The 12,128-nt window shown below is 40.5% G+C and overlaps 1 protein-coding gene across 1 annotated transcript in view; it reads left to right on the top strand.

Moving 5' to 3' along the window:
- The window catches only part of LOC136849652 (uncharacterized), a 759,811-nt gene that overhangs the window by 443,119 nt on the left and 304,564 nt on the right, over window positions 1–12,128 (top strand). Inside the window, exon 9 of the mRNA XM_067122953.1 lies at window positions 5,279–5,402. Coding sequence (XP_066979054.1) covers window positions 5,279–5,402 — 124 coding nt within the window. The remainder of the gene's footprint in view (window positions 1–5,278; window positions 5,403–12,128) is intronic.

The following is a 12,128-nucleotide window of genomic DNA, read 5'->3' as shown; positions in this document are numbered from 1 at the left end:
CGTCAGGTGGCAGGGAGGTGATCAGCTACTCAGGGATTTTTATATCAGTTTCCTGGAGCTGATGGCTGTCTTTTTGTCTATCAAAAAACTCAAACCTCCAGAAGAGAGAGAACATAACCACAATATCCTACATCAAGAAGTCGGGATCACATTCACCTCCTCTCAGTATGGTAAAGTTAGCCATCCTTCGGATGGTGGCGCAAGCAAGGAAGAGGCACATGTCTGCAGTTCACTTCACAGGGGGTCTCATTGTAATAGCAGACTCTCTATCAAGGAAAATGACAGACTCAACAGAGTGGATGTTGGACAACCACTCTTTTCAAACAATAGCCAGCATGCTTCCACAACCGGAAGTGGACCTGTTCGCCACATACTAGAATCACAAACTCCTAATATATGTGTCTCCAAACCTGGACAGTCAAGCAACAGCAAGAGATGCCTTCCTTAAGACTGGAACAAGGGGAGGACGATATCTTTTCCTCCATTGTCCCAGGTTTCAAAGGCTTTGAGCAAACTTCTAACCTTCATAGGAACAGTGTACTTAATAGCCCCAAATTGGACAAACAGGCATTGGCTCCTATTACCTCAACAACGGACAAAAAAGATCAATTCCACTGTCGTCCGCTGTTCTATCCCAGACAGTAGGAGGGAAAGTCTCTTACGCATCCTCCTTTCTAAGCCGAGACCTTCACGTATAGATTTTAAAAAAAATATCTATCATGATAACTACTCACCCAACATTGCTAGGTACGTAGTGCAAAAATTATGGACATCTATCCGGCATTACTAGTCCGTATGGAAGATATGGTTAGATTATATCCATACTGAGAGCCCAGTTGAGATTTCTATAGAAACTTTATTTTTCTTATATACCCTTTTGAAGACAAATGCCTTGTGGTTACAACAGTCATGGCATATAAGGCTGCATTAACGGAACCCTTGCTTTATGGATTCGAGATTTACTCCACTATAGAAGTTGTCACTTCCCGTCTGCAGTCTTTTGTTCTACAAAGGCCCACTCATGGAAGGCTTCCAATTACTTGGTCCCTGAACAAGGTGCTTAGATTTCTATCAACCCCTCAATTCATTGGACCCAATAAAACCACAACGCACAGGCTACAAAAGGTGATCTTCTTGATTGCATTAGCATCAGGGGCTTGTATTAGTGAACTGGGCTCTCTTAGATGGGGACGATGCATCACGTAAATAGCTGACCATCAATTATTGTCCCCTGGCCCATCATTCCTGGCCAAGAATATGGATCCTTTAAAAGGAAAATCCATTCTTATAAGAAAATTCAATTTATCAGACAAGACATTATGCCCAGTTCAAGCACTTAAGGTTTACCTAGAAGTCACGGCAAACACCCCAGGAGGCCCTATATTCTTACACCCTAGCACAAACTAACCACTCTCCCTACAAAGACTGAGAAGGATTGTAGTGTTTCTCATTAAAAAAGGAAATCCACACTCTTTCCATAGGTCACATGATGTTAGGAAAGTAAGTACGTCTTTGGCCTTCTTCAGAAATGTCTCTTTCGAAGAAGTCTCCAGATGTACAGGGTGGTCATCAGTTAAAAATATTGCCACATGCTCGAACAAATTCGACTACAATGTGTATCAGTAGGTGGCATGGTTAGTCTTAACCCCTAGGTGCTGCAGCACAAAACCAGGAGTCATATTGACGGCGAGTATGCTAACTATCGCTGGGAGAAGGGCGACAGTACTACAAACAAACCCAGCATTCTTAGGTAAGCCACTGTAGAACTACATCCTAAAATGTAAGTTTGTGTATAGTTTCTTGTTCCTTGGTATCAAAACCTGAAGAGTACTTGGAATAAAGAATGGGACTTGAAATCTGTGGCTTGACCTTGGACCGGAAATGTTATTTCCTTTGAGGTGTTGGGATTAAAAAGTGAGAGCTTAAGCCTTTTTCGTCACCTGTCAGTTTCTTTGTAAAGCTCCTTGAGGACGAAACAGTGACTACGCTATCAAACAATAGGTTTTGACATAGGAAAAACCTATTTTTGGTAGTCGCTGTTGAGTCCTCAAAACCCTCCCACTTCCCTGACGAAAAGGCATGGGATTTGGGCAAGGGATCAACCTGCATTGACCAACAGAGAGTAATGGCTCCTTGGTCTTTTAATGGCCCGGTTGTAAACAAGAGGTCGGATGCGCATGCTCAATAGTCACTTCTCTTTCTTGCAGGTTCTTTTGATGTTGGAAAGACTGGGTTCAGCTTCGCTGAAGATAAGGGAAAATGCCCTCTTATCTTTGAGTCCATTATATACTCCATCACATGTTATAATGTTAATCATTATGACACAATACCTGGCCAAAAGACCAACTAGAAGAGAATTCTTTGATATTAGTTTGGTCACCATGGAGCTCTGGTAGACCATGGAAGGTAACTCCCAAAGGACTCAACAGCGACTACCAAAAATAGGTTTTTAATACGTCAAAACTTGCTTTTTTGATAGCATAGTCACTTGTTTCGTCCTCAAGGAGTTGCCTTCCATGGTCTACGAGAGATCCATGGTGACCAACCTAATATCAAAGAATTCTCTTCTAGTTGGTCTTTTTGGCCAGATATTGTGTCGTAATGATTAACGTTATAACACATGGTGGACTAAATAATGGACTCAAAGATAAGAGGGCACTTTCCCTTATCTTCAGCGAAGCTGAACCCAGTTTTTCCAATGTCAAATAACCTGCAAGAAAGAGAAGTGACTATTGCGCATGCGCATCCGCCCTCTTGTTTACAACCGGGTCGTTAAAAGACCAAGGAGCCATTACTCTCTGTTGGTCAATGCAGGTTGATCCCTTTGCCCAAATCCCATGCCTTTTCATCAGGGAAGTGGGAGGGTTTTGAGGACTCAACAGCGACTACCAAAAATAGGTTTTTCCTACGTCAAAACCTGTTTTTAATAGTGTAGTCGCTGTTTCATCCTCAAGGAACTTTACAAAAGAAATGGTCAGGTGACGAGAAAGGCTAAGTTCTGTCTTTTTAATCCCAACACCCCAAAGGAAATAACATTTCCGGTCCAAGGTCAAGCCACAGATTTCAAGTCCCATTCTTTATTCCAAATACTTTTCAGGTTTTGATACCAAGGCACAAGAAACTATGCACGAACTTACATTTTAGGATGTAGTTCTACAGTGCTTACCTAAGCATGCTGGGTTTTGTTGTAGTACTGTCACCCATCTTGCAGCGATAGTTAGCATACTCGTCGTCAATATGACCCCTGGTTTTCTTCCGCAGCACCTAGGGGTTAAGACTAACTATGCCACCTACTGATACACAGTGTAGTCGAATTTGTTCGAACATGTGGCAATGATTTAACTGATGACCAACCTATACATCTGGAGACTTCTTTGAAAGAGACATTTCTGAAGAAGGCCAAAGACATACTTTCCTAACATCATGTGACCTATGGAAAGAGTGTGGATTTCTCTTTTTAATGAGAAAACACTACAATCATTCTCAGTCTTTGTATGGAGAGTGGTTAGTTTGTGCTAGGGTGTAGGAAAATAGGACCTTCTGGGGTGTTTGCCGTGACTTCTAGGTATACCTTAAGTGCTTGAACTGGGTGTAATGTCTTGTCTGATAAATTGAATTTTCTTATAAGAATGGATTTCCTTTTTAAAGGATCCATATTCTTGGCCAGGAATGATGGGCCAGGGGACAATAATAATTGATGGTCATCTATTTGCATGATGCATTGTCCCCACCTAAGAGAGCCCAGTTCACTAATACTGTACGAGCTCCTGATGCTAATGCAATCAAGAAGATCACCTTTGTAGCCTGTGCGTTGTGGTTTTATTGGGTCCACTGAATTGAGGGGTTGATAGAAGTCTAAGCACCTTGTTCAGGGACCAAGAAATTGGAAGCCTTTCATGAGTGGGCCTTTGTAGAGCAAAAGACTGCAGAAGGGAAGTGACAACTTCTATACTGAAGTCAATCCCGAATCCATAAAGCAAGGGTTCCATTAATGCAGCCTTGTATGCCATGACTGTTGTAACCACAAGGCATTTGTCTTCAAAAGGGTATATAAGAAAAATAAGGTTTCTATAGAAATCTCAACTGGGCTCTCAGTATGGATATAATCTAACCATACCTTCCATACGGACTGGTAATGCTGGATAGAAGTCCGTAATTTTTGCATTAGGTACCTAGCAATGGTGAGTGAGTAATTATCACGATAGATATTTTTAAAAAATCTATACATGAAGGTCTCGGCTTAGAAAAGAGAGACTTTCCCTCCTACTGTCTGGGATAGAACAGCGGACAACAGTGGAATTGATCTTTCTGTCCGTTGTTGAGGTAATAGGAACCAATGCCTGTTTGGCAATTTGGGGCTATTAAGTACACTTTTCCTATAAAAGTTAGAAGTTTGCTCAAAACCTTTGAAATCTGAGACAATGGAGGAAAAATTATCATCCTCCCCTGCAACCCTGCACTTTGTTTTAAGGAGGGCTTGACATCACAGGTAATGATCACCATAGGAGCTACCCAGAGAGATATTAGACCAAGTGAAGATTTGTTTTTCCTTTTGTTTGTCTAGGAAGCTGCAGACTGCAGGGTTAGGCACATATAAACTGATGGGTTTACATGGAAAAATCCGCATGGGGTGGTAGTGCCGTCAGTGCACCTCACGTGCAGTACACTTCAGGTATTACTTAAGGTTCTTTGCAGTGTCCCTTCAGCCCCTAGCTGCAACCCCTTTCATTCCTTTTACTATACCTCCATTCATAGTCTTTCTTCCATCTTACTTTCCAACTACTTTTACCATTTGTTTCATAATGCAACCGCGAGGTTTTTCTTTTGCTACACCTGTGTAACCTTTTACTCTCAATTTTCCCTTCAGAGCTGAATGACCTCATAGGTCCCACAGCTCTTGGCCTAAATTGCATATTCTAGTCTATTCTACATGGAAAAATAGATATTTCTGAAAATTTAATCTGTAAACTTGAGTTAAATTGTTTAAAGTCTGTGAAATTGTATTTAGGATACATTTATTCCATGTGTGCTTTGTTTATACAAGCTCTGTTTTGGGCCTACTGAGAACAAGACAAAGGACATTACTGCCATAATTTTTTTTAAGATACGTAATACCATTGAGTACTACCATTATTTGTTTGCTGTACTTAGATCATGCTACTGATGTTTTGTTTTATATCTGTTAGAGAATTAATTTCTTATTCCAAATTAGATATAGTGTCAATTCTTTAATTTTACTGTTTATTTTAAATTCATTGTTGATTTATTATTTTTCCAGGTGTATGGATTATATCTTGTAAAACTAGCTGTAGCAGTTGCAGTTGCTGGTGGAGTTCAGAAAGTTGATAACAGTGGTACTAGAGTGCGTGGAGAATCACACCTCTTAATCGTAGGAGACCCAGGTACACAAATCTGCCATTTCATATAAGTAATTTACCAAATACTGTACAGGCAGTCCCCAGTTTATGACGGGTCCGGCTTACGACGTTCCGAGGTTACAAGGCTTTTCAAATATATTCATCAGAAATTATTTCCTAGTTTACGACGCATGTTCTGGGGTTACGACGCGTTGTACACCAATCCGACGGAAGAAATATGGCTTCAAAATGGCAGAATAATAAAAATTTTGAGTTTTTGATGAAAAACTCAATAAAAATGCAGTTTACATCATTTTCAATACACCCAAAGTATTACTGTAAAAGTAAGGTTTTCTTAGGATTTCTGAAGATTTTTTGGTTTACGACGACTTTTGATTTACAACGCTGCGTAAAAATGGAACCCCCGTCGTAAACTGGGGACTGCCTGTAATTATGTAGCTAACATTTCTAACTTGCGCGGCAACTTATTTAATAATACGCGGTAGTGCTGCTTCTGTTTTTGTGTAGGTGACAGACCCTGCCCAATATTGGGGAACATGGGAAACAACCTGGCCAGTAAGTCCACTTTGTTTCTCCCAGCTTTGGTAACACATCAGAGCCATTTGCAGCCACTTTTTTTTTTTTTTTTTTATTGTTTTCCAGTTGTCTTTTGGTGAAGTTCAGTTACTTTGTTTTGGTTGTGCAGCAGGCTATTGATGGTTTATTATCATCACATTTTGATTAGCTCCCTAGTTTTTTCTGAATTATGTCAGATTCTAGCAGTTTGAGTATTTGCTATTGCAGTGAAGGCTATAAGACTAGGGTCACAAAAGCTTGGGTTGTGATCCTTATTCAATCTTTAGTAAATGTAGGGGGCAAGAGTGTAACAAAAACCTGTGATGAATGTTCCTCATGGGATAGTAAACAATGGAAAATTCTGAAGTCTCACTTAGATAAATTAGAGAGAGATAGGAAGAAGAAAGCAGCTTCTAGAGCCGAGAGACATTCTCTTAGTGTAGAAGCTGTGCCTAAACTTAGCTTAGAGGTTAGTCCTATTGCTCACCCTACTACTCCTATTCCCACTGTTTCTTCTATTCCTTGCCCTCCTACTTTTCAACCTCCTACTCCTGTGCATGGCTCCCTTGCTTCCCACCCTAATGCCATCACCAGTCTCAAATCCAGGTTTGATGAGAAAATTAACCTTGTAGTAAGTACAGTGGCAGAGTTAGGGGGCTTTACTTAAAGATACGCCTTTCCAGTGGCTGTCTGCCAACACCTGGGACTGTGCAACAGGAGCGACTGAGGGGGCGACTACCCGTGGGCAAACCCCACTGGCCTCCCTTGGACTTTCAGTATGTCTTCTCCCAGGTTTAGGGGAGCAGGACAGTGACGTTGGTCTAGGAGAACTGGCGGGACGGATGGATAGTGTTCTCGGATAAAGTGACGATTGAGAGTGCAGTGCCAGTGGAGGAGGTGGCTATCCATCCTGCCGGTTCTCCTAGACCAAGGTCACTGTCCTGCTCCCCTAAACCTGGGAGAAGACATACCAAAAGTCCAAGGGAGGCCAGTGAGGTTTGCCCACAGGTAGTCGCCCCCTCAGCTGTTCCTGCTGCACAGTCCCAGGTGGTGGCAGACAGCCATTGGAAAGGCGTATCTTTGAATGCTCATCAGTTATCCTCAAGCTCTTCTGACAACTATGGCATGGACAGAAGGCACCACAAATGATACCTAGACTCTTCCCGACTGCTTAAGCGCCCTTCCGAGGATGTTGGTTGCCGTCCAGATCTGCTACCTGCTAAGCGGTATAAGAAGTCTATTAGCAGTCCCCAGCCTTCTTGTAGCTACGCTGTGGACCTTTCTGTCTCTGCCCCTGTCCATCAGCATCCACTTCTGTCTACATGGGACAATCCGGAGGCCTTCTCATCTGAGCGCTCAATGGCTGAGCACCCACACCTGGCTCCCAAGCACCCAGCGACAGCTCAAAAGAGCTTGACGTCTGCTCCTAAATGTCTGGCACCAGCTCCTGAGAACCTGGCGCCTGCTTCTGAGCGTCAAGCGCCCACTCCTAGGCACCCATCGCCTCTTTTGTCTGCTCAGAGAATGTGGTCTCCTTCACTTCCTCCAGTTAAACCCACAGCATCGTCTCCTCTGCTTTTGTACCACGACGAGCCTACTCTGGCTCCTATTAAGCGGGAAATAGCCCAGATTATGGAGTTGTTAAAGAAAGCTCCCTTCGCTCCCAAGACTTCTCAGGATGGTATCCTGTCCCCGATCTCCTCAGAAGACGAGGAGGTCGACCAAGAACCTGTGCCTCTTTCGGCTTATGCTGCTTTACTGCGGTACCTTTTGGCAGATTTTCCCACATTTTTTGCCTAAGCTGCCTTGACCTCGCCTGCTTCGGCCTTTTTAATGAAGAATCAACTGGATGACAGATCAAGACTTCCCAAGATGGTACTTTGTTCGTCTTCTAAGATGTCCTTCAAGGAGATGGGAGACTGGCTTTCAGCCAAAAGGGAGCAAGGCAAGGCATCTTTTGCTTTTCCTCCCTTTTGTTTAACCTGCAGGAGGTACTTATCCTATGTGACTGGCGAAGCTCCTTCTTTGGGAGTCACTGCCTCCTCCAAAGGGGACTTCTCTGGTCTCTTCGACTCTTCTTGCCATTCTGCATTTTCGTCAGCAAAGATAATGTTTTCTTCTGCAGATCTAGATCATCTAGTTAAAGACATTTTTAAGGTCTTCAAAGTCCTTAGTTTCCTGGATTGGATGGTGGGTGCACTGGCCAAGAAAATCAAGGACCACCAGGACCTAGTGGCAGATATTGCCTCGGACTGGCTCGAGGTTCTGTCCTGTGCCAACAAAGTCATTAGAGATGGCTCTCTAGAGCTTTCCACTCTATTTACCTTTGGAGTACTGAAGAAAAGAGAGCTCTGGTACTCATTTACTTCTGAGGGAGTTATCTAGACTCAGAAGTCGGCCTTGTTGTTTTCACCACTAGACCAGCATCATCTCTTACCTCAGGACACAAGGAAGGGAATTGCGTCAGATATACAGAAGAAATCTACGCAGGACTTGTTGGCCCAGTCATTTAAGCGTTCCAAGAATTTGACTGCCTTTCAAACTAGGACCTCTTTACCCTTCCAGCAACAGCCCTTTCGTGGAAGTAGACCCAGAGCCCCATTCAGGATCTGTACAAATCTCCGATTCACAGCCAAGTTTATAAAGAAGAGTTCTGCCAAGACAGTACCTAAAAAATGAGACTTCTAGAGTTTTGGGAGAAGTGGCTGATAAGAGGAGTGGAGCCTTGGATCATCAAAGTTCTGAAGGAGGGCTATATCATCCTGTTCCCGGAGAGCCCACCATTACTCACCTCTCCCATCACATGACAGCATACTCGATAGGGTATGAGAGACATTTGGCCCTTTTGAAGGAAGTTTCCTCTTTCATCCAGAAAAGGGCCATAGAGTAAGTCAAGAGTACCAACATGGAGGGGTTTAACAACCGGCTCTGTGGTGCTGAAGACATTGGGGGTTGGGAGACCAGTCCTTGATGTAAGCACCCTCAGTCAAATTGTCCTGAAGGGATCAATGTCAGCCTTTATCTAGAAGACTAGCTGCTTCAATCCCCATAGAAGGAAAAGCCCATGAAGGACTTACACAAGATTCCTCTTCTTACCAAGGAACTGGGCCTTCTTATCAATCTTCAAAAGTCCCAGTTGACTCCATCACAAGAAATCCTCTATTTGGGGATGACTCTGAATTCTCGGATTTTTCAGGCTTTTCCATCTCTCAAGAGAATTTCCAGCTGATGAGCAATGGGAAGCCTGGATCTCTTTTGAGAATCACACACCCCCCCTCGATGTGGGACCACCTTGACATGGTGAGGGGGCTCTTGAACCCCAGGGATTTGTTCCCGGGTTTGAGTCAAAGAGTCTCATATATGATAATTTATTTGTTTGGATTAATTTTTGTGGAATTTTCCACTTTAGCTAAAATTTATTGGACCTGATGAATAGGAAAAGATATCATAGCTGGGAATGGGCTTATTTCCAAAGCTAAATAGTGAGAAATGTGGTAGGACCATCAACTGCCTGATAATGTTTGGAACTGAGAGTTATCAGAGTGATAGCTCAAAGGCAGAACTATTCTTTAGCGCCTTCGAATAGGCCATACTATATTTGTTTGACACATGGACACTTAATGAACAGTCCATGTGGCCCTCCTCCCAAATGCTCAGATTGCAAAGTGTTGATAACAGTTAAGCATGTACTGTGTGAATGTCCAAAATATAATCTCCAGCGATTATCAAATTTTGGAAATGATCAATAAAAGAAATTTTGTCGGAATCTTCAACATTTTCAGTAATACCCATTTTAATGTTCATGAGGAGCTGTGATTTAATTGATAAAATATAAAAGTAAATAATAGAAATACGAATGCCATTAGGCATCTAATGATTTTAAAACAACTAAATTTTAACATTTTACTTTATTTTGAATATTACCCCTTAAACGCCTACTGGACGTATCATACGTCGACTAAAATTGTCTGTTGGGTGTCAAGTGGACGTACCGTACGTCGACTACAAAAAATTTCAACCTTCGGTCAAATTTGACTCGACTGAAATGGTAGAAAAACGCAATTGTAAGCTAAAAATCTTACATTCTAGTAATATTCAATCATGTACCTTCATTTTGCAACAAATTGGAAGTCTCTAGCACAATATTTCGATTTATGGTGAATTTTTGAAAAAAACTTTTTCCTTATGCCCGCTGTAACTCAAATAAAAATTTCAGAAATTCTTTCGTCATTTTGTCGTAATTTTGCACTGGTTTATATTAGCCGTTACATAAAGTTTTATATATGAAAATGTGCACAATTTCATGTAAAATACAGCAAAATACAACCCATGGCTGTAGCTTTCATCAGTTTGGAAATATTTTCATATAAACCACGATAACTGCCAAAATTTCAACCTTCGGTTAACTTTGACTCGACCGAAATGGTCAAAAAATGCAATTGTAAGCTAAAACTCTTACATTCTAGTAATATTCAATCATTTACTTTCATTTTGCAACAAATTGGAAGTCTCTGGCACAATATTTCGATTTATGGTGGAATTTTGAAAAAAACTTTTTCCTTACGTCCGCGCCAGAAATTCTTTCGTCACGTAGTCGTAATGTTTGCACCGTTTTATATTAGTTGTTACGTAAAGTTTTATATATGGAAATGTGTGCAATTCCATGTAGAATACAACAGAAAATAACTCATGGTTGTAGCTTTTATCAGTTTTGAAATATTTTCATATAAATCACGGCAATTATAAGCTAAAACTCTTACATTTTAGTAATATTCAATCATTTAACTTCATTTTGCAACAAACTGGAAGTCTCTAGCACAATATTTCGATTTATGGTGAATTTCTGAAAAAAAAAAAAACTTTTTCCTTACGTCTGCGCGCAGTAACTCGGCCGAACATCTCAGAAATTCTTTCGTCACATTGTCGTAATGTTTGCATAGTTTTACATTAGTCGTTACATAAACTTTTATATATGAAAATGTGCGCAATTTCATGTAGAATACAACAGAAAATAGCTCATGGTTGTAGCTTTTATCAGTTTTGAAATATCTTCACATAAATCACGATAACTGCCAAAATTTCAACCTTCGGTCAACTTTAACTCGACCGAAATGGTCGAAAAAACGCAATTGTAAGCTAAAACTCTTACATTCTAGTAATATTCAATCGTTTAACTTCATTTTGCAATAAATTGGAAGTCTCTAGCACAATATTTCGATTTATGGTGAATTTTTTAAAAACATTTTCCTTACGTCCGCGGTAACTTCGGCCGAACATCTCAGAAATTCTTTCGTCCCGTTGTCATAATATTTGCACCGTTTTATATTAGTCGTTACATAAAGTTTTATATATAAAAATGTGCGCAATTTCATGTACAATACAACAGAAAATAACTCATGGTTGTAGCTTTTATCAGTTTTGAGATATTTTCATATAAATCACGATAAATAGAAAAAATTCGACTTTCCGTCAACTTTAACTCGACCGAAATGGTTGAAAACTGCAATTTTAAGCTAAAACACTTACAGTCTAGTAATATTCAATCAATTAGCTTCATTTTTCAACAAACGGGAAGTCTCTAGCACAATATTTCGATTTATGGTGAATTTTTTAAAAAAACATTTTTTTACGTCCGCGCGTTACAAATTCATGCATCATTTTGTGATAATATTTTCTCTGTGTTGCTGTGATCGTTTTACAATTTGTTATATACCAAAATCATCGCAATTTAGTGTACAATACAAAGAAAAACAAAATAACCCGTTAGCTTTAACCATTTTGCTCACAGCGCGATTTGTATAAAATTATATATATGAAAAATTATTTTTGCGCTGTCATATATTTCAATATTTATATATGATAATGATATTTTTTTCATTTCTGATGGTTGCATACTAAACTTCAGGCAATGACAAAAAAAAGAGCCAAAAATGAACTCTTAATCTTAAAAACTAAGCGTGCTGTGATTTTTTTAAAAAAACTTTTTCCGCTTCGGCACTAACTCCCGAACGCCACTGGCATACGGGAGACGTTTTTGTAAATAGAGGCTCGGCGTTTAAGGGTTACTATACCTTCTTAGTGAGTATACACGGAAAAATTAGTAAAAATATATTTATTGTGCGAGTGTGTTCCAGTATGAGAGCGTATGCCTTTTTGCAGCTTTTAATTTCATTTTCATTCATTTATCACTACTGA

Source organism: Macrobrachium rosenbergii, chromosome 21 (assembly GCF_040412425.1).
Source record: "Macrobrachium rosenbergii isolate ZJJX-2024 chromosome 21, ASM4041242v1, whole genome shotgun sequence".
NCBI lineage: Eukaryota > Metazoa > Arthropoda > Malacostraca > Decapoda > Palaemonidae > Macrobrachium > Macrobrachium rosenbergii.
Note: the sequence above shows the minus strand (reverse complement) of the source record. Positions and strands in the feature narration are given on the sequence as shown.